A 26,872-nucleotide genomic window follows, 5' to 3' on the forward strand; every position below is an offset into this window, starting at 1 on the left:
AGCATTAGCCCAGCCCTTGCACTAGACCTATGGATGTTACCTGTTAGTATGAAAGTTCAGAGGCCAAGCCTGCCCAGGCCTAGTGAATCAGAATCTACCTTTTAACATAAGAAAGATTAAGAAGTGCGGGGTTTGCTCTTCCTTTAAATGACATATATTAAAAGACCAGAACTGGGCTGAGGAGGTGGATAATAGACCTGCTTGCCATGTAAATGCAAGGACCTAAGTTTGAATGCCCAATACCTACATACAGGCTAGGCAGGGATGGCCTAGTGATCCTGTTACTAAGGAGACAAAAACAGGAGATCCCAAAAAGAAACTGGCTAGCTAGAGTAGCCCAAATGCCAAGTTTCAGTTACAATAAGAGATCTTGCCTCAAAACATGAGATGAAGAGTGTTGAAGAAGACACCTAACATCAGGCTTTCACATCTAACTACAGACATGCACACCACATATGCAAGTAAAAAAAATACATACAAAATAAAATTTAAGTAATATAAAAAGTCAGAGCTGTAGCAATGAATATAAATGACTTGCTTATTACTGACACCTGTTTAGCGTTGCATAAGCTAAGTCCATTCACTGAGCTCGTATCACTGCCTCCCACTATAACCTGTAGAGCAGGCTTGATTATGTCTCTGTTGCCAGCCTGTCTGGTAGAAATGAGCATTTTCTAAAGTAGTTGTGCCCCCTTCTTTTGGCTAGCAACTATTTCATACCCTAAGGTCACACAGAAACAAGGGAAGTCAATCTCCTGCCTTTGAATCTTGCTTTCTTTGCCTTAATGAAGAGGGTTTGAATCAATTGTGGAAAGAGTAAAAAGAGTTTGAAATTGGCTTTCAACCCACACTTGTCCCTAGATCTCCTCCCAATTCATAGATATTGTACATGCCCATCCCCTCTTGGTCCCCAGCCCTTTCCTTAAACAGTGGGCATGAAAAACACTCTTTAATGCTTTTATCTGGCCCACATCCAGGGAGCAGGTCAGACACTGGAGATCCTAAAAATGGGTGAGAAATGTACCAGAGGACAGCTCTAGGATCATAGACCTGTCTGCCTGCCTTGGGGTTCATCTCCCATAGGATAACCAGGAATTGGCCAAGAGCCTGAGGAGCAGCTGGAGCAGAAAAAGCAGGCATGTGTCCAGAGGTCAGGCTTACCCCAGGATGACAGCTGTGTTGAGCTGACCTGAATTGAAACATGGCTTTCCTAAGAGAAGAGCTTGACAGTTTGACTAACCCACCAAGCTCCCAGGATAAGAGAATCAGAATCTGAAAGGATAGGAAAGGAAGCCTCTACTCTGCCCCTCTCAACCCACCTCCTCAAGTAAACAAAGCTTGTGCCTCCCTCTGTCCCAATACCCAAATTCTAACCTCATAACAAAGGTAACTCAGTGCAAGGGCAATGCCCCTGGGCCCTAAGTCACTGCTCAGCCCATCGTGAGCAGGTAAGCTGGAAACCCAAGAGAACTGGTAGCATAGTTCCAGCTTGGAGGTTGGCAGTTTCAAAAACCCAAGTAGAGTCCTCAAATGCTTCTTTGTGCATTGGATTACAGTGAGCACTGGAACCCACAACTGGACCAAGTGCAGAGAATAAGTTTGGTGGAGTGCTTAACCATGAATGAGATACATGCATCACCCATCCTTCCCAGAGGCTCAGGGGACATCTCCAAGGAGGGGTGGTAATACTGCAAGACGAGGAAGACCAAGGCAAAACAGTCTCCTCAACATGACAGGACCGCCACACTTGTGAGCCCACAGCAGCTGTGCTTGGCTACCCAGGCTGTCCTTCAACCTTTCAGTATAGAGTGACAAGAACTCTATGATCCCCTACTCTACCTGATGAGCTATGGACAGATGGTGGTTGCTAGAAAGGGAGTCAGTTTTCTTTAGGGGTGTGGTCCCTGGTAAATTGACTGTGCTCCAGTGCCTGGCCCCACACCCATTCATATATGGGCATCCCAAACAACTCAGTGGGAGATAGATGACAGATAGATGATAGATAGATAGATAGATAGATAGATAGATAGATAGATAATAGATAAATAGATAGATAGATAGATAGATAGATAGATAGATAGATAGATAGATAGATAGACAGTTGATAGTTTATGTGGGAGGGCTCACATAAATTAATGAGTGGTTACTTTATGAATGCTTTCCTTTGGAAATAATTGACAGTTACAGAAAGAACTTGCCTTTATAGTCCCAGTCAGATCACAGCCCTCAGCACAAGTAAACTGAGTCTAGGGACAGCATAAAAGTTGATCAATGAGCTGGGGAAATCTGTGAGACAATAGAGTGTCTTAAAAGCACAAAGAAATGAGTCCAATACCCAGAGCCCATGTTTTTAAAAAGTCCAGGGTGGTGGCACACACTGGTAACATCAGTGCTGAGAAGGCAGCGGCAAGCTGATCCCTTGGGCTCTCTGTCAGCCAGCCTAGCCTACTTGGCATGTTCCAGGACAGTGACAGACCCTAACTCAAAAAAGAAAGAAAAAAAAGGAGACAATATGAGGAATGACATCAGACATTATCTTCTGGCCTCCACAGGTAAAAAGAACACATATGCACAAAAGCACACACATACACATAAGATAATCAAACTACCTGATGTAGGATGCAGAGTGTAGCCAGAGTTTGGATACTATCACAATTAATAACCAACTGTTGTGTTTTAGCTGCTATGCATGGGTGGTTTTTATCTCAAATTAATTACTACAAAGCAGATATTATTTCCATTTAACTGGTGAGAAATCGAATCTTCAAGAAGTTTAGTAATATTTTTCCTGTGACAGAGCCACCTCAGTGAAGGGAACACCAAATTGGCAGATGTGACAATAGCCAATTATTCTCTCTCACACCTTCTGGGTCAGAAACCTAATACCTGTGTTGTAAACCTCAATGCTTCCCCCTCCCAGCCAAACTAAAGGTGTTGTACCATAGTCCTGCATAGCTCGTTCCCTGAGGTTCTGGGACATTGGACAGGCTGGTTAGAGTCACCTCTGCTGTCCCAGTCCCTCCTGGTCCACCTTTGTATCTTTTGGTCTGGGAAGGGGGATTTTACAAGACTGCATCACAACCACCTGGGCACAGACCTGTGCTCCTCACAGGTTCTCAGAAGCTGGCCCTGCTGGGCTACTCTGCCTTCCTCAAGTCTCAAATAGGAGTGCACAAGCTGGTGCAGGAGTAAGTTAGGCGGATGCTTTCAGTCACAAGTGACAGAAACTCAGCCCAGACTGAATCCATTTTGTTCAGATTGTACGGCTCCCAGAACTGAGAACTGCCAAGAGGAAGGCCAAGAATGGGGTGGTGGCATCTGGGGTCTTAAACTCCACTTTAGAGCTCTTGATTTCTCCTCCTATGTTCTGCTGGATGGCTTCCTCATGCCCAGAGTGAACAATCTCTGTAGGACAGGGAGACAGGGAGACTAGCAGCCCTCAGTTCACAGCTTTATCCTTACTTAAAGCAGAGAGAGAGAGAGAGAGAGAGAGAGAGAGAGAGAGAGAGAGAGAATGTGTGTTTGTATAAATAATGTCCTTTATGAGCTGATTCCTCGTTTAAAATGTTAATGTTTAAAAGGTGGGTTTTTTTTTGATCCAGTTATATTCAAAGTGACTGTTTATAGTATATGGTAGATATTTAATACTTGTTGAGTTAATTAATTATCCCTTTAAGCTCTTTTCTAATTACCCTAAAGAAAACAAACTGAACTCAATGGTAGATCCTGAGAGCTCACAGGCCAGACAGCGTAACCAAAACAGGGAGGATTTTCCTCAGTGAGAGACCCTGACTTGCCTGCCCAGGTGTGCTTCTCCCCTTGCGGTGTCCAGGCGTCATTGTACACCAAGCTAGACTGGAAGTAAAGAAGCTTCGCCCCCTGGATGTGTGACACCACACATCCCTGCAGTGATGTGAGGGGAGAAACAGCCTCCCAGGTTTTAGTGAAACATCTCTGTTTATTGGGGGTGAATAAGGGTTCTCTAAACCCTTGGGAGTGGGGAGAGATTTGGGGTAAGTATACATCATTGGCTGGGCTGAGATGCTGGGAACACTTCATTGCTTGAGGAGAGATTCCAGGTGCTTGCTGGACACGTCCTTATATAGGAAAGAGGAAGTTAAACTTGTACTTTGGGACTACCTCAAGGGTGGTAGAGGTAGGTGTTGTATAGGCTACGTGTAACAGGACATATAGGCCCAGAGCAAGAAGGAAACAGTCCTATTCCTGCCAGTCTAGGGATAACGTTTTCAGGGTTTCATCTCAACCTCACTCATGCTCCAAACTGGCTTCTCTTATCTCATGACTTTCTGGGCCTACACTGCCTCAAAATAACAAGGTGGAGAGCAACAGAGGAGACACTCAGCATCCTGCTCTGCTCTGGCCTCTGCATGTGTGTGACTGCGAGCGCTGCACACTCACGTGTATGTGCCACATGTACCGACAAATACATCAAACAAGGGCACCAAATTCTTGAAAATTATCAAATGCAGGAGATGATCAATGCAGGTGGTGTATTTATGTGGCTCATTTTTACTATTTTTATTGTTATGTATGTCCAAAATGTTTGTAATAGAAAATATTCAAATCTCTAGTTTCCACTGAGAAATGAGATGATGGTTATGTGCTGGCTGGTTTTTGTCATCTTGACACAAGCTTAGGTGTAGCTGGGGAGAAGAGCTCTTAGTCCAGAAAATGCCTCCATCGAATTGGCCTGTAGGCAAATCTGCAGGGCATGTTCCTGACTGATGATTAATATGAGAGGACCCAGCCCTCCTGGACAGTTTAAGAAAGCAGGCTGAGTAAGCTACAGGGAGCAAGTCAGTAGGCAGCGTTCCTCCATGACTTCTGCTTCAGTTCCTGCCTCCAAGTCCCTGCCTTGAGTTCCTGCCTTGGCTTCTCTTGATGGTGGATTATAATCTGTAACAAGCCAAATAAACCCTTCCTCCCTAAGTTGCTTTTGGTCTTGGTGGCTATCACAGTAACAGAAACCTAAGACAGGCCCACCCAGAGAAGCACAGAGAGAGGAGGCTGCCCTCTCCCTGCTCCCTCTGGGGTCCCTAACCTGACTGCAGAGGGTTGGTGTCTGGGTTGGAGACACTATAACAGTAAGTAAGTAAAACTCTCCCCGAGAGTTGCCAGCTGCCTGCTGATGCTGAAGTAGTTTTGTTCAACTGAGGCAGGAGATGTGTCCACAAAGAAGCTCAAGTTGTGTTATGTGCCCTTTGTGTATAGAGCGACTTACTGTCATGGAGTCTACAGCTCTGTAAATAGTGGGAAGGAACTTTCTATAAGAGAAGGATCCCACAGGACTCAGTCAAGACTCAGAAGAGCAAGAAGAGGGAAACCCAAAAGGCAGCTGAAGGCCTCTCTGAGGACCCAGCCACATCCTTCGAGGGCTTTTCTTCAAGGACTTCCCTTCAAGAGGCTCAGGACTAACAATCTGGTGGTCTCTCTCCTTCAACCATGGCTATCTGCATTGCTCACCGGCTGGAGCAGCCTCTGCCCATCTCAGTGGGCTCAGAAGAACAAAGCAGCCCTCCCACGGGAACAGGGAGTCCACCTAGGCCAGATGCCAGGGTCTCACCCTCTCCCTCCCTATGAAGGAAACTCACAAGGTGCCCTTCCCTGCTCAGCAGTTGATTGGAGCCTACTGAAAGATGAAACATGCCCCATCCACCAGGCTGAGTGGAGTGCTCAAAGGCTCTTTGAAGGGAAAGAAAGAAAGACAGCCCAGTCTCCCTGGGGACTGCTGTCAGGAGAACATTTGCCCTCAAACAGGGAGATGAAAAGGAGCTGGGGGTTGGCAAAGAGGGAGAGGAAGATCAGACAAACTTTTGTTATGGAATCTCAGGGGAGGCGGAGGTAAAGGGCTTCCTTGGAAATGTCACGAGATAATGAATGCTATTTTACTCCCATTGCTGAAGTGTCAGTCAGAGGCTTGGGGAGAGAAGGCGTGACTCTCTCCTTAGGAAGGAATTCTGGGTGATCTTGTATGTCTCAGAACCAGAGGGGTGATGGCTGAGCCCTCTGCAGTCTGCAGGGCTCCCGCATGCGCAAAATATAAATATAACAATACAGAAGTAACAAAAACACCACACTAGTAAGATTATCGTGAGATTTAAACAGGGTGCTCTGTGAAACTCAGCAAGCTATACAGGTTCCCATGCAAACCAGGAGTGTGCAAACAGTGACTTGACACTTAAATGACAGATAAATAGTCTGCGGATGGTGGGTAGAGCCTAGGATAAAAGCCCACCTGTCACTTATAAACTCTGCAGGGGTCACAGCTGCATTCTTTGAGTGTAATGACCCCAGGACTGTGTCGGGTACATAATAAGTGATCAAAAAAGGAAGGACTGAGACATAAAAGGACCAAGTCAGAGCCCACCAAGAATCCCCATGCTTCCCAAATTGACACCGAATTGACATTAATTATGGTCCACCTGAAAAAATGTTTCTTGGGTGGTAGTGGTGGTGGTGGTAGTGATGATATGTGTTCATGTGTCTGTCTGTGCAAATGTATGTGCAAATGACATGTATGTGAGTGTGTGTGTGTGTGTGTGTGTGTGTGTGTGTGTGTGTGTGTGTGTGTGTGTGTGTGTAGGTCATAAAACAACCTCAAATGTCATTTCTCAGGTGCTAACGTTTTTATTTTCAGACAGCCTCTCTGTGACCTGAAACTCCTTGCCAAGTAGGCTAACCTGGCCAGCCAATGAGGCCCTAGGACCTACCTGCTTCTCCCTGTCCAGTCTGAACTAGCATGCCTGACTTTTTGTTTTTATTCCTATTTTTTATCCTCAATTTGATTTCTGTGGAATCAATCTTCATGCTTATGAAAATCCATTACTAACTGAGGTAACTTTGCAGCCATGTTGTTGTTGTTGTTGTTGTTGTTGTTGTTGCTTTCCTTAAGACCCAGTCTCTGGGTCTTATACAGATAGCCCAGACTATATAACCAAGGAGGACCTTGAACTTCTGATCTCCCTGCCCCCATCTCCATAATGCTGAGATCACAGGCATCCACCATAACTGCCAGTGTTATGCAGGGCTGGAGATCCAACCCAGAACCTCCTACATTTTAGGCAAGCATTCAACACACTAAACTACATCTCTAGGCAAACCCAGAAAGCTTGATTTAAGTAGCTTATTGGCCCTGAATTTTGTGTGCAGACCCTGAATTCTCCATTTTTTTTCTCAAAATCTAAGCCAAAAATAACTGATTTGACACAGGGTGCCAACGATCAGCTTGGTTAGGGTATAGACACGAAACTGCTGTTTTCCTCAAGTAACCCTCGGGTTCCTGCTATGACCAGATGCTCAGTCTGTCTCCGGGGTTACAGAGACAGCCAAGGAGGAGCAGCTCTGCCCCTATGAGGTACAGAAGATCCAGGAACTCTCACCCTCCCTGTAAGTAAGAGGCCTTTCCTTATAGTTTACCTTTCTAATTTCCTGATCTCTCCCTGTGAGGTCACAGGAAGCCAGCCTCCCCCACCCCACCCGCACTCCCTACCCATCAAGTGGCAACACTGACCTTTTGTGAATCAACCCTAGATGTGGGGAGTGTAACTGAACAAGTTCACGTTCTTCTCACTGAATGACACACGGCCACAACCAACTCGAAAAGACTCTGAGCCTGGGAGGGAGCTCAATGTTGAGCATAAATGCGGTCAGGGAAGTTCCAGATGCAGCAAGAAAGGCAGAAGGATGGTCCTGGATGTCCCGAGAACAGAAGCCAACAGACTTGACCTTGCATTGTTTCCAGAGAGAGACAGAGACAGACAGAGAGAGAGAAGAGGAGAGAGACAAGGACGAGGGGCAATAGGGAAACAAACTAGGAAGAAGTTTCTTCTTAGGCCACTCAAAAGCACGTGAAAAGAGAACAGAGGATCCATTTCTTCTAGGTTTAAAGAACTAGAAAGAGCAAAGTGAGCAACCTTTTTCTCAGAGTTGGGTGGAGATGTGGAGCTAAAGAAGGAGCGAAGGAAAGTAAAATGGCTTCTTAAAGAGGAATCTCCCTGGGCCTCGGCTTCCCCGTTTGCTAACAGTTACAATAAACACAAGCTCCTGAGACTACAGTGAGAATCAAACAGTATACTGCATGATAGTCTTTAGCAAACTGGAACAGACACTTCCAAAGCAGAATGGAGGTCAATGAAGATGTGACTGTCCCGTGGCAGATTTAAGGAGATCAGACTGTGAGGTGGAGGGTGCCTAGGACAAAACCTACTGCAGTTTGAGTTCAGGGTCACTTGCCTGCGTCCTTTAAATATCATCACCTCAATAATTATAGTATAGTATAGTGCATTCTATATTAGCCAAGTGTGTAGTAGATAGTCAACATATCTTTATAAAATGCAAGAACTGAGGAAGAAGGAAAGAATTGGTGCAAAACTAAGAATGTGTTTCTTTAAAAGTCACAGCTTCATCCTACAATGTCCACCAACTTAAAGCAACTTGATATCTCCCAAACATTACCTGGATCCCCTGGTGGCTGTCCTGTGCTTCTGACACCTCAACATTTGCTGGGTTTGGAGGACTTCCAAGCTCACAGACTAGCAGGGCCAGTTCCTCTTTAGCTGTTACTAGAGGTCAGAGTCAGACCTCTGCCACAGAGACTTCACCACACCACTGCTCACAACACAGTTCTTGCATTCCCAGAGTGAGCAAGAAATGACCGAAGAGAATCTCAGGCTCTTTGCAGCCCAACTTCAGAATCGGTGCCTTGTTGAGCCACCTCTTCTATTTGCTGCCAGCTCTTGTAGGATGTCACTCCAAGCAAACATCTCTTCTAGGATGCAGGACTTGACAGAAAAAATTGTCCAGGAGACATATGTGCAAACACCCACTAGACTCCACAGGGATTGACTTGCAAGCTACAGAAGCTCTTCTTGTCCCTCTTGAATCCAAATAAATCCTACAAGGCTGGTTCAGATCTACAGCCAGGCTGGCATCCAGTGATGGGCATGTCCATGTGGAGTCTTATGTCCAGTTCCTCTGACTCTGGCGAAAGACAATTTCTTTAGAGTCCAGATTTCTAATCTCATTTGTCTCTGTTGGCTGTGCGGAGGACTTCTGGGCATCCTGTGGACTCAGGAAAACACTTTTCTCTATTATTTACTTATTGTCCTCACACGTGGAGAACATGCGCTGAGATCTGTGTCCCTGAGATCTGGGATGGAGACTGTGGCTGTGGTTGGAGGTCACAGGGGAAGACATTACTTTCATATTGTCCTAGCACCAGTTCAAAGCTGCAGGAGGTATGACTGACCCTACAGAACACTGCCAGAGAAGCACACAGGCTTATCTGCAGACTCCTGTTCCCTCTCATGCGCCTTAGGAAGAAAGCTCTAATGGCACAGTTACTCTAGTCCAGATGCTAAGCAGAGTCCTAGGAAAGAAGAAGGTTCTCAAGTGTCATGGCCTGAACTTGGAACCCAGGGGTAAAGCTTCAACCATGGCTATTGGAGACTGCATCTCCCATACCAGAGGAGACTTCCAAGGCCACCACAGTCCTCAAAAGAGAAGTGAAACTCTACCAAAGAGAAGAGGGAAATGAGTTTTCCCATTGTGGTGGTTAGAATGTTTGGATCCCATAGACTCATGTGTTTGAATGCCTAGTCCATGAGGTGTGGCACTATGAGGAGGTGTGGCCTTGTTGGAGTAGGCATGGACTTGTTGGCAGAATTGTGTCACTGTGGGGGCAGGCTTTGAGGTCTTTGGTGATCAATCTCTGACCAGTGTTGGGCCAGTCTCCTCCTGGCTGCCTTCAGATCAAGATGTAGAACTCCCAGATTCTTCTCCAGCACCATATCTGCCTAGACGCTGCCATGCTTCCCGCCATAATAGACTAAACCTCTGAAATGTAAGTCAGCCCCAATTAAATGTTTTGTTTTATAAGAGTTGCCAGGGTCATGGTATCTCTTCACGACCATGAAAATCCTAAGACACCCATCTCATTCAAGCCCAGCCTTGGCACCAGCCCCAAATCCCCATAGGATCTCGTGGGTCAGATGCTAGCACTGTAAATGCTGAGGAGGGGTGGGGCAGGATTCCCTGCTGACCTGGAAGACCAGTGCTGCCCTGAATCCCTTAAGACACACACAGTAGACACATTCTCCCCGGACAGCTCAGCTCAGCACACAAACCCAGTATCACAACATTCCAGAAAGATTGGAGAGACAGGACTCTGGAGACCAAAAACAGAAAGAAAAGCTAATCAGAGATATCTGGAGTTATGGGGTCGAAGACTGGGACTCCTTTTTTATCTGTGTCCTGAAGAAGCTGCCACTATGCTTTGCATGAGGGAGACAGTCAACTCTATTGTCTACTTGACCACTGCCCCCAAAGTCACCTGAAGTGGCCAAGAATGTCCCAAGGTATAAACAAGATGCTCTAAGTTGGTCTGGTCACTAGAGGGCGCTCCAGGACTAGAGCTGCCTCCTGGGCTGGAAAATTGAAGATCCTGTGTTTGTTTATTCACTCAACATTAAGCACATTAATACAGAACAATTCTATGCCAACGCTAAACGCTATAAAGAGTTGGAAATGACTCATCTTTCATTAGAAAGCCAGAAAATATGAAAAATAAATAGTGTATTCATGTTTACCCATGAATGAAAAATAAAATAAAAAAGGCATGGCTGCTCCTAGGTATGGTGAAGGGAAAACCTCACTGTAGATAAAGGGCGAGAGTAGCCAGAAGCAGGGACATTTAAGAGAGTCCTGAGTGGACATGATCCTGAGCTATGTGAGAAGGGAGAACCAGACCAAGAGGCCAGGGGATGAAAGGGAAGGGCCAGGTAGCCAAACTGGTTAGATCATATAGGGAAGGGCAGCTCGGGAAGCCCTGGGCTGAAAGAGTTTAGGGTAGGGGACAGGGGATACTAGTCATACCCTGTAGCAAGTAGGGACTGAGGGATGCTGGGAGAACCCGTGTCTGCTTTGATATGTTAATGAGCACTTCAGTTAGCATTTGACTCTGGTTTGACACTGAACAACCCACAGGTTCTCTCCCTCCTAGTGCACTGCTAACATTCTTTCATATCTTTGCCCATATCTTTTTCATATCTTTGCGTTCTCATTGACCCTGCCTTTCTGGCCTCACTTTCAAGCTCAATATTCTTAGTCTTGTTCAAACTCTCCACTCAAACCCACTGATAACTGTTGGCCTTTAGTCTAGGCTCTGCCCCACAGTTGCCTGGCAACTATAGTGTGTCTGACTCACTATAAAAGGGGCTGCTAGCCTCCTCCTCCTCCTCCTCTCTCACTCCTCCTGCTCTCTTACTCTTTCTCTGTTCCCTTACTCCTGTTCCCTCTCTCTCTCCATCCCCCCATGTGCTCATGGCCAACGCACCTCTCCCCCCCCTCTCTCTCCCTCCCTTTCTCTCTCTGCCTTTCTCTGTCTCTACTCCCTCAATTCCCCTCCCCATGTCATGCCCTAAATCAACTCTATTCTATACTATACCAACAATGTGTGGCTTGTCCCTCAGGGGAAAAGGATGGGCCAACAGAGGCACCCCCTTCCCCACACCTGACTGTACCTTCACCAAATGTATTCCTTCTCTCCCTTATCTTTTTATAAAACACACCAATAACCACATGCACTTCCTGCTTGCTTGATTTGGGGTGTTTTCTTTTGTCTAATTTGCAGCACTGAGAATCGAAGCCAGGACCTTGTGCATTCCAGGAAAACACTAGATAAGGAGCTTTGCTTCCAGATGCATTCATATGTCTGTGTGTCTACAAAAGAGACCACATAGGAGGTCCTTTCTCTGTGCTTACTAATGGACACAGTGCCTAGAGCAGTGTGTCCCATTCTAAAATGACAAGTGACAACTTAGGGGTAGGACTCAGCCATCAGTTATTCCTGCCATTTAGTAAAAGAGGGTTTGGGACTAACAAGTTCCTTCTCAGAGGAGGTGATGCTCAAGCTGGCACGAAGGTTGAGGCGCACGTGAAGGTAGAGAAGGCGAGGAACACAGCACGCCTCAGGACAGCAGAGATGGCAGAGGCAAGCTGTGTGAGTCTGGGTACACACAGGCAGATGGACAGTCCTGATGTCCCTCTTGGTGTTGGTACTGTGCTCTTCCCACAGTTGCTGCATGCTGTGCCCTCAGGGATGAGCAGAGCTAAGTGACAGCAGCCAGGCTTCATCCCTCAGCTGCCCTCACCTTCCCCAAGTCCTCACTTCCGGCTCTCAGTGTGGTTATCACTGAGCCATGCCATTCTGGACTCTGCCATGGGGCAGTCCCTGCCATTCCTGTCTGTTCTGTTTTCCCTTCTGCCACTGGAAAGAAACAAGCTGCACAGCCCCAGGAAAACAATCCATCATTTTGTCATAACATTTCCATTTCAAAGGCTTCCTTCCCAAGCGGCTCCCTGGGCTAACACTTCCTCTTATTAGGATGAGAACTGGCAAGGAGCTTAGTGATGGGGAGGTTGGGGGGGGATGGCTGGTGTGTGTCTGTCTGTCTGTCTGTCTGTCAGTATTGTATGTCTGTGCATGTCTATGTGTGTCTGTGTGTAGGTGTGTTTGTATGTGTGTATCTTTATGTGTGGTGAGTGTGTCTGTGGGTATATCTGTGGGTGTATGTGTGTGTATATCTGAATCTGAGTGTGTGTCTGTATGTGTATCTGTATGTCTGTGAGTGAGTGTGTGTGTGTGTGTGTGTGTGTGTGTGTGTGTGTGTTTCTCACAAGCACTCTTCATGCCATCCTATTGGAGGTGTTCTCACTCATGTTACAAAGGCACAGCTGCCCGCAGGGATAAGCTGAGCCTCAGTGTTATGCCAGAAACTCTACCCTACCACACAGCAGAGGATTCAGAGGACAGATAGACCCCCACTGTCCTGCAGCATCTCCAGAGATGGGTGCATGCATGGCTCAAATGTTCTGTTTTAAACGACAGATCAGGGTACCCTCCTAGAGCAGATGATATTGAAGTTGTCTGAAGCATGAGGATTGCTGAAGATGAGCGAAGAAGAAGAAGGTGAGCTAAGAAGAGTACAGAAGGTGGCCCAAAACCCTGCAACTGGGTGCTGGGTAAGGCTGTACACAACAGCCACCCAGGGGCCTCTGCTGTTCCTCCCCCCCAACCTGGTCCACCACCAGACACAGAGAGTAGGAAGTGCCAGCCTAGCCCTGCAGAGCATCTCCCCGACCAGCCCCCAGACCACACCACAGTTAGATGTGCTGGTGGCTCCTTTATTCATCCCTAGCAGAGCCCCTGGAAAGCTGGGCCCAGGCCCAGCACTCAGGAGACCCTTTGTAAACAGTAACTCTCTAAAGGCAGCTAGTGCTCCTCCCACCCACATGATCAAAACTAAGCACCTGCCTGGTCAAGAACACTCCAAAGACAGACAGTTTGATCTGAGATCTGGTGATGTCTGAAACACATCCATAAGATGCTAGCAGGAGAACATTACAGGTAGAGCATTGGCCTGAGTCAGCAGAAGAATCAAGGCCACAGCTCGCGATGCAGCTCATAACCAGAGAAGCCCAGGATGAGGATGCTACACCAGGCTTACTGTAACAGCTCATAACAGGGAATACTACCAGGGCTAGGTGAGCACTATGGGGTGATGCTGTTCTATCCAAGCCCTGCATTTATGTCGCCACATTTAGACTTTATCCATGGTCTCCAAGTAAGGCTTGAGTGTTTAAAATACAATTGTCAAATGTAAACCTTTAAGGCACGTGACAAGATTTTTATAAGCTTATCCAATAACTCTTTTGCTTTTTTAAAAAAAATCTACGCAAAGGCTGAAAGTAATGAACATGGCCCAATTCTGTCTCACTCATCACACATAGACAGTATTGGTCTATGAAAAGTGAGACTTACTTACGCCTTAAAAATTAACTTAGCTTTCCTGGATCCCTGAGGCTCAGAGACCAGGGCTTGACCACTGCAGGCACCACCCCCTGTCCTGAAACCCCTTATAGTCTCATAACCTCTGCCCCAAGCCATCCCAGACTCTCAGCTCCCTAGGGATATAGTTGGAGTCATTCCTCAGTCTCATAGCCCAGTTCTGTGCCTTCACTGTTAGAGGCCACACCTACCCCTCTGCAGACCCCATTGTCCTGGTCCCTCATCTTGATAACTCTGAGAAAGACCCAAGAGATGCCTCTAGATGGACCAGTCAGTAATAACATTCCACAATGACCACCACTGCCCTCTTTAATCTCCTCTGAAGTATCAAGGCCAAATCAGGAGCTCCCAGCCCCTGAGACACAGCCTATCTTATAGCTCCTCCCCATTTGCAGGACCAGACGGTGGTCAAGACAAAGTGGGTCTTCCAGGAGGAAGTGAGTTGACTTCATAAGTACAACCAAGTCTAATCCTTCACTGTCATTGTGATAACACTGAGACTATAAAAGACTGATGATAACTGGAGTCTGAGCTCTCATATCGTCCTAGGGAAAAGCCCATCAAATGAAGGCAGTGCCAGGGCTTAGGAGACACCACAGCCAATAAGGCACTTGCTTTGCAAGCATGAGGACCTGAGTGTGGGCCCCAGAACCCATATAAAGATGCTGGGCATATCGGTACAAATCTGTAAGCCCAGGACTGAGTCAGAGACAGGAGAATCCCTGAGGGTCCTCAGTCAGCCAGTCTAGCCTAGTTGGTGAGCTCCAGGGCAGAGAGAGATCCTGCCTCAAAAGACAGTGTTCCCAAGGATGATGCTCAAGGCTGCCCTCTGACGTCCACATGTGCTCCTGCACACGTACATATCCATGCATGCAAAGAAAAAGAGACAAGGGAGCGGAAGCACACATGTGCGGGCCCAGAAGAGTACTTCCTAGGGACTGAGCACAGACCCCCAAGCTCTGGAGATCTCCCTTGGAAGCCTATGTGCCTGTGCCCCAAGGTGACTGAGGGAAAAAAACAGAACAAGCCAATCTACCTTCAACCCCTTGCTCTCATTGTGAGGTCTGGCTCTCCAGAGCGGCCCTTTCAGGAAGAATGTGTAAGGCTGAAGGTGGAGACCCTCCATCTACTTGACACCCAGTCCTCAATGGGAACTTGGCTGCTGGCACCTGACCTCAACTACCAGCCTCAAGGCCGACCACCATGAGTGTGCTGGAGCACCAATGGTCACCTGTGGCCCTAAGAAAGAACCGGACAACATCCAGGTTCGTAACCACCCAAGATAAACAACAATGTATGACCCTGGACCCTGCCAAGGCATTTTGCATCTCCGATCCATGTCCGCAAGAGCAACGAAATCCTACTCTTTGTGAAGCTGGAGATGACCTCTCTGTGGGCAGAGTGCTCTCGACTCAGCCCTGACGCCCTACCTCTACTCCTCAGATACCATTTTCTAGAAAGTTCTAGAGTGGAAAGTCAGGCGGGCAACACAGACCTAGTCCCCTCCATCACAGTTCAAAATAGGCATCCCATTTCTACCTACCAACCCTATCCCCATCCCTCCCCACAGCTCTGCCCACATGGCAGCCTCGGCCCAACCTCATATTGGTGCAGAGCTCCAGTGCCCTTCAAAACAAGAGGAAACAGTCTTTCAAGAAATGCTGTGTTTATTGGGAACGTTCCACTTGATAAATTGTGTGTGTGTGGGGGGGTGTATAATCAGATAGCCTTGGCCAGCCCAACACGATTGTTGGCTCTGTCAAACACACTGTAGAACTCCCGAATGAAAACATCCCCAAGGATCCACATGTGGGAGCCCTGCTTGAAGCCACTGGAGCAGAAGCCCTGGACCTGGAAGAAGCAAGAGTGCGATGAGGTTGGATTCAATGGCAAGGGTTTTCTCCCCCATCACTCAGTTACTCTGTTGTCTCATTGCATCCTGCAATCACTTTCCCAGGCAAGCAAAGAGAATGAGATTCATCACACTCAACAGATGAAGAAAATAGGGGCTGAAGAGATTGCTCAGCAATTACCAGAACCCGCTTCTTGCAGAGGACCAGAGATCCCAGTACGTACATTGGGTGGCTCAAAACTTTCTGTAAGCCCGGCTCCAGGGGATCTTTTGCCCTCTTCTGGCCTCTACAGGCAACTGTATTCACATGCATTCACTGGCCTCTACACACGCACGCACGCACATACACACACACACACACACACACACACACACACACACACACACACACATGTTAAAAATAATTAAAATTTAAAACAATGAACTGAAGAGAGAGCTTAGGAGTTACCAGGCACTTGTTGCTTTTCCAGAGGACCCAGTTTCAGTTTCCAGCACCCACATGATGGCTCACATCCAATGGTAACTCTAGTTCCAAGGGATCTGACATCCTATTCTGACCCCTGTGGGCACTAGGCTCACATACTATGTAGACATGCATGTGGACAAAATACTCAGATAAAAGAAAACATCAAAATTTTGTTTTGTTTTTTGAGACAGTGTCTTTCTATGTAGCCCTGGCTGTCCTGGAGCTCACTATGTAGATCAGGCTAGCCTCAAACTCACAGAAATCCTCTTGCCCCTGATTCCCACATACTGGAATTAAAGGCTTAAATAAATAAATAGATCTTAAGAAAATTAAATTGACTTAATCTTCGGTGATTTGGTGAGGCCCTGTGACTCTGAGTCCTGACCCCATGTACTGTACCCCACATTTCCAACCCCTTACCATCAGACTCTCAGCATCCATCACTCTAATCGTCATTAGTTTAGGGTACTCAGGATCTGGCCACATTGAGACCAGCAGGCCCACAACAGCCAAAAAGAGCCAAGGAAACCCTAGGTGGAATTCTAAGCCACCAGGGCTTGGAAACTTGAACAGTGGATAGAGGCCCTGATGGGTAGTTTGGATCCAATTTATATCCTTCCTCCACTGTCCTTCCTGTTTTCTGTTTCTCTCAGCAAGACTCTATAGTGGCCACACAAAGAAGGTCAATGATAAATACTGTGACCCATCCAAGAGGCCTGGTATTCTTGGTCTGGCCCACACCATTAGTCTTCATCAAAGTTCCAGGGGGAAGGGATGCTAGATAGACCCAGAGCATCTCTGGAAGTGCATACCTGGTTGGTATAAGCGTAGGGTGGCAGTGGGAACTCCCTACCATGGATCTCAAAGACAACGGTGGGCATGATGTCCAGCCTCCAGCAGTCGATGTCAAACTAAGAGAAGAAAGAAGAATGTCACTTATTAAAAGAGGCACTGATGGTACAGAACTCCTTCCTCCACAATGTATGACTCTTCTCAAGGGAAATGGAGGCTGTCCAGATGGGGCCGGGTCTCAAAACATAGTCCCACTGGAGGTATCAGCTTTCAGCAACACATGGACAGTGTCTTCCTTATATGACTAGCCAAAGTGTACAAGTATCTCAGGAAAAAGGGAGAGGGGTTGACTGGTGGTAGCGGTGGACTGAGTAGAACAAGAAGGTGCAGCAAAGGTTACCAAGCCACAAAAGGCATAGGCTCTCAGGACCAGGAAACAGATGATAGCCACCATGCAAAGGAAGCATAAAGCTCTCACAGCAAGGGCAGACCAACGCTGGAAGGAAAGCATTGGCCACTTTTAACAAATGGGCTCACCCAACATTCTCCTTCAACATTTCTTCTGTGTAGAAAGGGGCTCTTGATTCAGGGAGTTTCTGGAAGTAAGGGGAGGACCTGACCTTACCTGGTCATTATGGCCTTGCACAGCTCCAATGACTTGCTGAATATTGAGGATGTCTCTACCAGGCCCCGTCAACAGGGCAGTGCCTGTGTCCAGAACGGCAGGGCAGCCACCTTGACAAGCCACCACTTCACCATTGATTGTGATCCTAGAAAATTAAATAGAAGGGCTTCAGGGTACCAACCTATAACCAGCCTTCTCCCCCGGGTCCTTCCTACCCATGTCAGAATCCTCAAGGAAGAAGGGAAGTCCAAATCCCTCCTTTGAGCCTCTTCTTAGAACCGCCAAAACTTCCCAAGATCAAAGACTGAGCTCTTCCCCCTCAATTGGTGGCTGAATTGAGAACAGCTCAAATTGCAAGGATCCCAAAAAACAACAAAACAATCCACCTGCACATCATCCCGTGGGTGGACTGAAGACTCACTAGCTGCCTAAAGATCCAGTTTCAAGTTTTCTCTGCTGTTTAAGCAATACCTGTCTCAGATAAGTCTCCCACCATTTGTATATCCTTGGGCTTCTCATGAGTAATCCATGAGTTGGCTTCCTCAGACGATGGTCATGAGGCCCAAATCATAAGTCTATAACCTACACTCTGAGGGCAATACTGGCACCCACCTCCTACAGGTTCAGGGGCAACCAATGAGACAGCCATAGAACTGCTCAGCACGGTGCCTCTGGGAAAGAGGCAATCAGTGCAAGGTTGCATATACAACAATAACCCCTTGCAAGGGATGCTGACATCCCAGCTAGCTGTCAGAATCAACCAATAATCTCACAGCTACTGAGCCCCCCTATCCACACACCAAGAGTCAGCCTCTAGGTTCTGCTCACCTACCTGTCCACTGTGAACTGCCAATATCCCTGTACTGTCACAGGCACCCAGTGCAGTGAGCCTATGAAGTAGGACTGATCGATGGCCCCCAGTGTGAGCATGCTCCCCTGCTCATTCCTGGAAGGGAGAAAGACCTCTCTGTAGCAGCAGACCCCCAGCTGGGGAAGAGGGCCCAGTCCCATCCCCGAGGCATCCCCGAGGCATCCCCGAGGCAGATGGGTGGAGACCTAGAGGCCTTTCACTGCCTCTCTCCCAACCCAACAGGGCGACCTCAGCAGCCTCTCCCTCTGGCAGGCTTCACTGAGACTCGACGGGCTTTCCTGCTCCTTTCAGCCTCACAGCCCTGAGTCAGCACTGCCATAGGGGAGGGAGCAACACTCCACACAGGTCAGGGGACCACCAGGTTCTGACATGCTATCCTCAGACCCTCCCAGCAGCCCAATGAACCTCCACCCCTGGAAGGTCTTCAACAAGGCCCCACACTTTGAATTAAAACTGCCTCCCAGAGCCAGATCCCTTCTGCTCCCTCGGGGATATGGTTGCATGCGTAATGCTTACTGGGACACACTCATTCACTGTCTCATCTATCCACACTGTTCCACACCCACACCCACACCCAGAACGTGAGCCCCTCCTACCTCCAGGTTCTAGAGCATAGAACCTGCTGCCTAAAATGCACTGGCTCTCCTCCCCACGCCTTGATAATTCTCACTCACCATCAATGAATCATGTCCTGCCTTGTCCTGTGTGCATGTTCACACACGTACACACAGGCATGCATGCACATTGTCAGAGTGGACATCCCATGCTTTAAGGCACCCATCTGCCCTGTTCTTTGCTGCGACACCCTTCTCTCAGCTGCTTGATTACAATGTGAAGAGCTGTGTGCTGTCTCTTTCCCTTGCTAGAATATATCTTCTAGCTTGTTTTGTTTGGTTATATGTATACCCATGTCCTGGCCTAACCCCTGCATATAAAGGCCCAGCAAATATGCATGGAGTACATGAATGAATGAATGAATGAATGAATGAATATCTAAATGCATGCATGAATGAAATGTACCTTACTCTGTCCATGGGGTCTCCTCTCTTCAGCTTCCTATCCTGGGGGTGGTCTCTTTCTCCTTGTGTTGCCACCTACCCCCAAGTCTGAGAGGAGCTAGGTCATCACAAGGAGCAGGAAAATAAAGCAGCAACATTGTATCTGGGATTGAAGCCTGGCTCCGACACACATTCCTGAGTAAGCAACCCTCCTTCTCTCTCTGGTGGAAGGAGAACCCTGGACTCTTTGGGATTGAGGATCTCAAAGACATTGACAGATGATGTGGAGACCCTTTCTCTTAGGAAGAACAGGTTAAAAGCCCTTATCTAGAGATGGAAACAGGCTTTGTTTCTGTTGTTATTTGTAGTGCCAGAGACTGAACCTGGGACCTAGCACGTGCAAGCCCTCTAACACATCCCCAGTAAGGCTTAGCTTTTTGTGGGGGATCGAGATATAGGATGGAAATCATCTCATCTTTGGCCCAGTAAACTCTAGTTGCATGAATGATTCCAGTAAGGTCTTTGGACAGAAGGTCGGAGGTGCCCAGAAACCAGGATGGAGATAGTTTGGATAGTTGGATGTACCTTCGCAAGTAGTGTCTCCAAGGGGAAGACATTCACCTTAGCCAACAGTGCTTACCAGATATCAGTCAGACCTTTGGTGTGTGCAGCCCCTACCTGCTCATGTAAACGGAGAACAGGTCTTGGGCCACCAGGTGCCTGTTCATCATGTTGTCAAATATGGGTACTGAGTATTTGGAGGCAAAAGTAGGATAGGCCAGGCCCAGGATGCCATCAAATGGAGAGTAGGTGAAGATGTCGCCCGGTTCCTGGGTACTCAGGCCCACAGTCTGATGGGACACTACAATATCAGAGACCTGGAAAGATAAAAAAAAAGAAAGAAAGAAAGAAAGAAAGAAAGAAAGAAAGAAAGAAAGAAAGAAAGAAAGAAAGAAAGAAACTGTCGTGATGATTTCCCCCTGGGAGCTTCTGCGGCCAGAGAGGGAGAATCCCAGGGATAGGGGCAGCCAGTGTGGGATCACAGGCCAGAGTCAGAATGCCAGCCCTTGCTGTCCTGCCTTCACTTTGATAGATAACACAGGGTTAGTTTTAACTTAAGAGACTGGAATGGGCTGGGTCCTCCATGTTCTCTGCTTGCTTTTGAAGAACTGCTCTGCTGAGCCTGGACGAGGAAGAGGGGACAGTGTTGGTGCAGACACAGGTCTCATGTCGGGCACAAGCCCAAAGGAAGTAGGCTGGCTGATGATGGCTCTAAGGCTGCCTGCAGAAACAGCTGCACCTTGGAGTTGTGGTCCTCTCCCGTGGTCCTCCCATGGGCATTGCCGTGCACAAAGCAGGTACCACGTGGGTCCCTATTCAGTCACTTGCTGACTGGGCTTGAATAAGCTCCTCTCCAGGCCCCAGGCCCTTATCTGATAGACAGAATAATAATGCCTGAATCTCCAATCAGTGCCTAAGCCAAATAGCTGAACAACCATTGTGCAGTCACTGAATGTCTGTTTACTGAAGAGTTATTTACCACACTAAAGAAAATTGTTCTTCTTTTGCCCATTTCCCCAGAGGGTAGATGTGTGCTCTGAGCCACACACAGAGCTGAAGCAGGTCTCCAACCTCTGCTCTGTCCCATAAAACTAATTAGTCTCCACACCGGGCAGCAAATGTGAACTTTAAAACCTGATATCAAACCTGCCACACAGGCTACAACTGCCTCCTGCATCTTAGTAGACACGGAACAGAATCATTGCTTCTCGTCCTGCCTCTCACAACTTTTCCCATCCTCCACCCTTAGCTTATCCCCACCCCCACCCCCAATGCTGACCTCTGTCTCCTTCCTCAACTGCTCTAGCTCCTCCCTGTCCCAGGATTTTTGCAATCAGCTCTTCTGCAGTGCTGACCCCAGATCATCTCTGGCCTGGCTTCCTGAAGTGTATCGTATGGGTTCCAGCTTGCCACAGGCAACCATGTCCACCAAAGTGTTCTTCCATACGTTCTAGTTTTGTTTTCTTCATGCCGTACTTGGCACCTTCAAAGCCATCTGACTTATCTTTTGTGTAGACTTTGCTCTCACAAGGCCACCTGAATGCCTTTCTCTAGACAGCATTCAGCAAGCAGGTCCTCTCTCCACTTGTCCCACACTATATCTTTCTTAGAGCAAACATTCATGATGTGAATAAATGAGCAATGGCTAAGTACTAAGGAATAACTCAATTCTCTTTCTCTCAACCAACAAACTATTACTGAGGAGCTCTGATGTGCCGTGTGTAAGGCTTTAAGGATATAGCAATGGCTAAAAGAAAGTCCCTGCCTTGAGTAACCTTTAATCTAACAGGAAAGGCCAATCGTGGATTTTAAAAGCAATGATATAGAACAAGAACATGTCAGGAGCGATGAGCCCTCAGAAGAAAGACAAATCAGGGTAAAGCCATAGGCAGCGTGTGGTTTTATAGGATGCTGGAAAGACCTCATTGATAGAGTAACGTTCTGCAGAGAAGCAAAGACTGGGGCAAAACAGGTCAAAGGAAAGGTTAGTACAGATGATGGGACCAAATGCAGAATGTGTGTGGAGTGAGTGACCCAAGTCCAGAAGTCTGGCCAAGATGGAAACATGAACACCAGGAACTGGGGAAGCATTCAAGTGGAGCTCTGAGAGCAGTCACAGCAACGGAGGGAGGAAGGGGCCATCACAAATGGGTACCAGTGGGAATCCCTCTCAGAAGCCACCCACTGGACAGGACCCAAGGGATCTTCATTCCCACCAGATGCACAACCCATTGAAACTGGAGGGTCTTGGGGGAGAGGTGACTGCAGAGAAACATCGGGGAAGCCCAGGTTGCTGCCATCTCACTTACTGTGACAGTGTCGTAGGCCAGGAAGCCCTCCATTCTACCAGTACCATACTGGACAAACAGGGGCTTGCTCAGGTTCTGGAAGGTGATGGACTTGGATGGGTCAAAACGGTGGTGGTTTCCTGCAACAAAGACCCAAATTAGTGGCTCTTCAGTGTCCTGTTGCTTTCAACATTCTCAAGCAGGGTGGAAAGCCTCGATAGGCCTTGTAAGAGCACAACTATGGATCTGCCGTGCTCTCTGTGGAAAATACATAATTCGGTCTCTCTGCAACCTGGTCACATAGTTTAGTCAAAAAAGCCAATCCCCACCCCAAATCCCTGCCCATGTAATTCCAAACACAAAGCGAAGAAAACCCAAATGTGTGTTTTCCAAGCCCATTTCCTTTATCTCAGTAGCTTTAGCCAAGACCCTTCTCAAGCTCTCTGGACCTCCATTTCCTCATCTGGGGGACAGAAAAGGAAGGGACAAGAGGGTGATCATATTGGGAAGTCACTCACGGCACACTTTGCTGTTGCAGTAGACAGAGGGTACCCAGAGTTCTGAGGAGCCTGTGTCAAACACCACGGTGAACTCCTGCGGTGGTGTCCCAATGTAGATCGTTCCAAAGTACTCACTCTAAGAACAGACAGCTCTGAGTCAGAGGTGTAGTCAGGGACGGGGAACACGGGGGAGGAGTTGATGCTGGGCACAGATGCCTGTGAGTGGGTCCTGCAATTTCTACTCAGAGACCTAGGAAGAGGAACATCAAGGAGAGAGGAGAAAGTGGTGCCCAGTCCACAGGGAGGACTCTTCATCCCGAAGTCTTCTGCACCCCCTCCCCAGGCCATACAGCAGTACTGGAATCAGCTCAGAAGCACACCGTGAGCCAGACCTAAAAGTCTTGCTTGGGGAAGAGACCAGGTTACTCTGCCAAGGCAGGAAGAAGTTAGCCCTAGACCTAGGGCATCTGCTGAGAGCAGAGTCCAGAAGCCCATTCAAACTTCCACTCTACCTGCTGCTTCCAGCTCCCTCGAGGCTGGGGCAGGACTGTGACCTAGATGTAGAAATGAAAACACAGGCATAAAAGTACCGGTTGTTTAGTGCCATGAGTGACAGGTGGGGGGTGTGGGGGGGCAGGCTCCAGGAAGGAAAGGGGCACAATGGTGTTCTTGCCTGGATGCGAAGAAGAGAAAAGTAGAGCCCATGCCTTAGAAGCTGAAGACCAGGCACCTGCTGTCTCCAGATCTGATGGCCACACACTAAGACTTGCTCCCCCTGATCCAGGGAAGCACACTGAATGCTGAAGATCATCTGAACTCAGACCCATCCAGCAAGGCATTTGGAGCCCTGAAGACCAGAGGGCTGCCTTTGCTGGTTCTGCTGACCCGTGATAGAGCTTCCTTGATGGCAAGAAAATGGCCTCCATGCCCCACAGGCTCCACCATTCCTGGAAGAAGGAATGCTCTGGCAAGGCAGGAGCCTGGGAACATTAGAATCTGTGCCTGAGAAGGTCTGCCGAGACACTCACATCTAGATAGTTGATCAGAGGCTCACTGGCCACCACCCCGATGCGGGAGTTCTTCTCACTGAACTCGTACTGCTGTCTGCTCAGAAAGTCCTCCAGCAGTCCTTGCTCCTTCAGGGTGTTCCTCAGAGACTTCCCTTTGTGCAGGGGGATCCTGAGGAGATGGGGTAAAATCACAATAAGGAAGACTGGGCTCTATGAACCATCTCCACACTCGCTCCCAGCTCAGCCTCTGGCTGGCAATCCACTGGCATCGTCAGTGACTTTCCAACTTTAAAAATCATAAGCCAAAGTAAAATAATAGATTCTATGTTGCTTTACAGATCACTGTCTAGTGTCATTAACTACTACACTCTGGTATTTCTTGTTACTTTTCTTTTTCAGTGTGGTAGAGACTCGCTACATTTGTTTTATGACACCTTAAGTGATAAGTTTTGTTACTCCTGGTTTGAAAGATACTAAGAACACTGTCACTTACTCGGTCACTAAATCCTCCCTGTGACCTTACTGTGTGCCAGAAACTGTCCAAAGCACAGAGGTCACACCGTGAGAAGGACCTGTCTATGCAGAGACAGTGATGTCTCCTACACAGTGGTACCTGCTTCCGGCAGTGATACCACCTTTTGCCAATTGCTTTTCTCTGAGTAGTGTTTTCACTAAAGTGGCTGGAAATTCTTCAGGACTTCCTCAGCATGAGCAGGACACCAAACTGGACCTCTTGGCCCAGCTTAGGTTTGGGATAATAAAGGCAATTCAACTGGGGAAGAAAAGATCAAGAGAGAAAACTGCAGGAAAAAAAAAAAAAAAAAAACAGTTCTCGACCTGGCTCTGCTGTGTTCCTTGGCAACGTGAAATCTGCCACAGTGCCCTGAGCTCCCCCAGGAGATTCTCCAAGTCCTCTGCACATCCAGTGGGAGGCTGCTGGGGCCCTGGGATCTTCACTTTAGGGGATTTAATGCCTTTATCTTCAGTTTCTTCTTATACAATAGGGCTAATCCTTCCTTTCCAACACTGTTTTATTCTGTACTTGACCATTTAACCATTTTCTCTCCCCATAGATTAAAGTAGAACTTTGTGCATCTCACAGTCCCTAAAACTTCTAGCAATCATATCGTTTTCTCTAAGAGCTAGTTGAAAAGACAACTTGAGATTACAGAAGTATAGGTGCCATATAGCGGCTTCAGGAACCTCTTCTTCCAGAGGAAAGCCAGCTATAATCAGAATGCAGCTGCTACCTCATGTCAAAAGGCCACCCTTGTCTGGAATTCACCCCAGGATCCTCATCTCCGGTTCTGTCTCTTATCTAGCTGCCATCACACCTTGGACTTGAGAAAAATTCATTGCCAGAGAGCCCTCACTAGCAAAGATACTCAGCCTCTTTTCAAGGATCCAATCCAAGAAGGTATGCAGTCTTTTCTGTGTTCAGGCCTTGGCAGAACACACACATGAGCACCTGAAATGGGGATGGGGGCAGCAAGAGTGCAAGTCCAGCCAGGCTGAGCCCTGGAACCTCCAGCGCTAGCCACATGGTGTTGGGTAGCACAGAGACTCTCCCTGAACAATGCTCTCAGCTGTAAAGTGCAAATCATCTAACCCACGGCCTGAGAGGTGATGCCCTAGTTATTTTTAGAGAACCTTCAGACCTCTCTAAAGGAGTTCTTACACCAGGAAACCTAGTTTAATGAGCGCGCATATAGATTTCACAGTAGGTCTAGTACTCTTTGAAGCATTTTACAAATATTAACTCACGCAGTCTCATAACAACCCTAAAAGATGGGCATTGTGAAGACCCTAGTTTCACAGCAGATGAGGAAACTAAGGGTGATAGAGCTGGGACCGAGCACTGAGTAGTTTTGTTTTTCTTTCTAGAAACTATGCTTTCCTATCCCCCAGGCTTCTTGCCTGGCTCCCTCTCCTCGGGGTCACACTCAGTGTGTAAAGACAAGAGTGAAAGCAAATTCCCCTGGAGTCTGAGGGCCGGAAGAGCAACAGTCCCCCTGCCCACCCAGGGTCCAACATTCACCTGGTGACCACATGGCTCTGGGAGATGGCGAGAGCAGCGAGGAGCAGCACAAAGCGCCTCATTCTGGATCACAGGAAATGGCCTCTCTAGCTAGTACCCATCCTCTCGGCCTTTATAGAGCGGGGCTCCTTCTGGCTGGATGCCCAAACTTCAGAGGCACCCGAAACTTCAGACCACTTCACAAACATAGTGAGATAGCACCTTCACTACCCAAGACCCACACTGATAAGAACTACAAAGTCTACCATTCTAAAGACTTCAACGTTGAAGGGTACACAGGCCTTCAAGCTGGGAAAAGTCAACACGGGCCCCTTTACCCCAAATCCCCCTCTAAACGGGACCTCTGAGCTAACGCAGGTGGGGCTGCTACCAGGAGGAAGGGAGGCTGAGATTGCATGTAGAAGGCCCACTCGGGTGTACAGGGAGAACACACATACAAATATGTTGAGTGTTCTATTGGAGACAAGGTCAGAAGCCAGATAGTTGTGCCTTCTGGCCTAAGAGAGATTTGAGACAGGAAAGACCCTAAAGCCTGTATCTGTAACTGTATCTGTGGAGACAATTATGTACCAGGCCTATGAACTGGAAAATCAGGATGAAGCCAGGAGAAGTTGGGCAAATTGGAAGGCAGGAGGTTCAGGAGTATGATATACAAGAGAACATGGTAACAGCTTCCTGCTGTTAGCAGGACAAACATCTGCACAGAGAGGAAGGCCTGGCAAGGGCAGGGAGTGGGGACAGGGCAGGATGCAACAGCTGAAGCCAGGTGGGGGATCCGGATACATCAGCCATTCTGAAAGAAGTGTCAACTGAAATTTCACACATTTGTCTTATGGGGGCTATAAGAGTTCCCCAAGAGGCCAGGCACAGGAGTATTTGAACAGACTTAAGGACAGGAGTCAGGCCTGATCCCTACCATGGCAATGCCCTCCTTTGTGGACATCTCTTCACGAAACCACCAGGTGTGTCCTCAGACTGCCAGGAGACTGCTGCTTCTCAGGCTC

General features: G+C 47.8%; 1 protein-coding gene across 1 annotated transcript; it reads right to left on the reverse strand.

Annotated features, from left to right (window-relative positions):
- Positions 1–15,518: 15,518 nt before the first annotated feature.
- Cym (chymosin) lies at positions 15,519–25,956 on the reverse strand. The gene is made up of 9 exons (NM_001111143.1): positions 25,869–25,956; positions 23,849–23,999; positions 22,839–22,956; positions 22,342–22,460; positions 20,150–20,349; positions 18,435–18,548; positions 17,603–17,747; positions 16,998–17,096; positions 15,519–15,718 (listed from the first exon to the last, which is right to left on the reverse strand). The coding sequence occupies exons 1-9, from the start codon at positions 25,928–25,930 to the stop codon at positions 15,587–15,589; spliced, it is 1,140 nt and encodes a 379-aa protein (NP_001104613.1). The 5' UTR covers positions 25,931–25,956; the 3' UTR covers positions 15,519–15,586.
- Between the last annotated feature and the right edge of the window lie 916 nt (positions 25,957–26,872).

The sequence above is a fragment of the Mus musculus genome, chromosome 3 (assembly GCF_000001635.26).
Source record: "Mus musculus strain C57BL/6J chromosome 3, GRCm38.p6 C57BL/6J".
Lineage (NCBI taxonomy): Eukaryota > Metazoa > Chordata > Mammalia > Rodentia > Muridae > Mus > Mus musculus.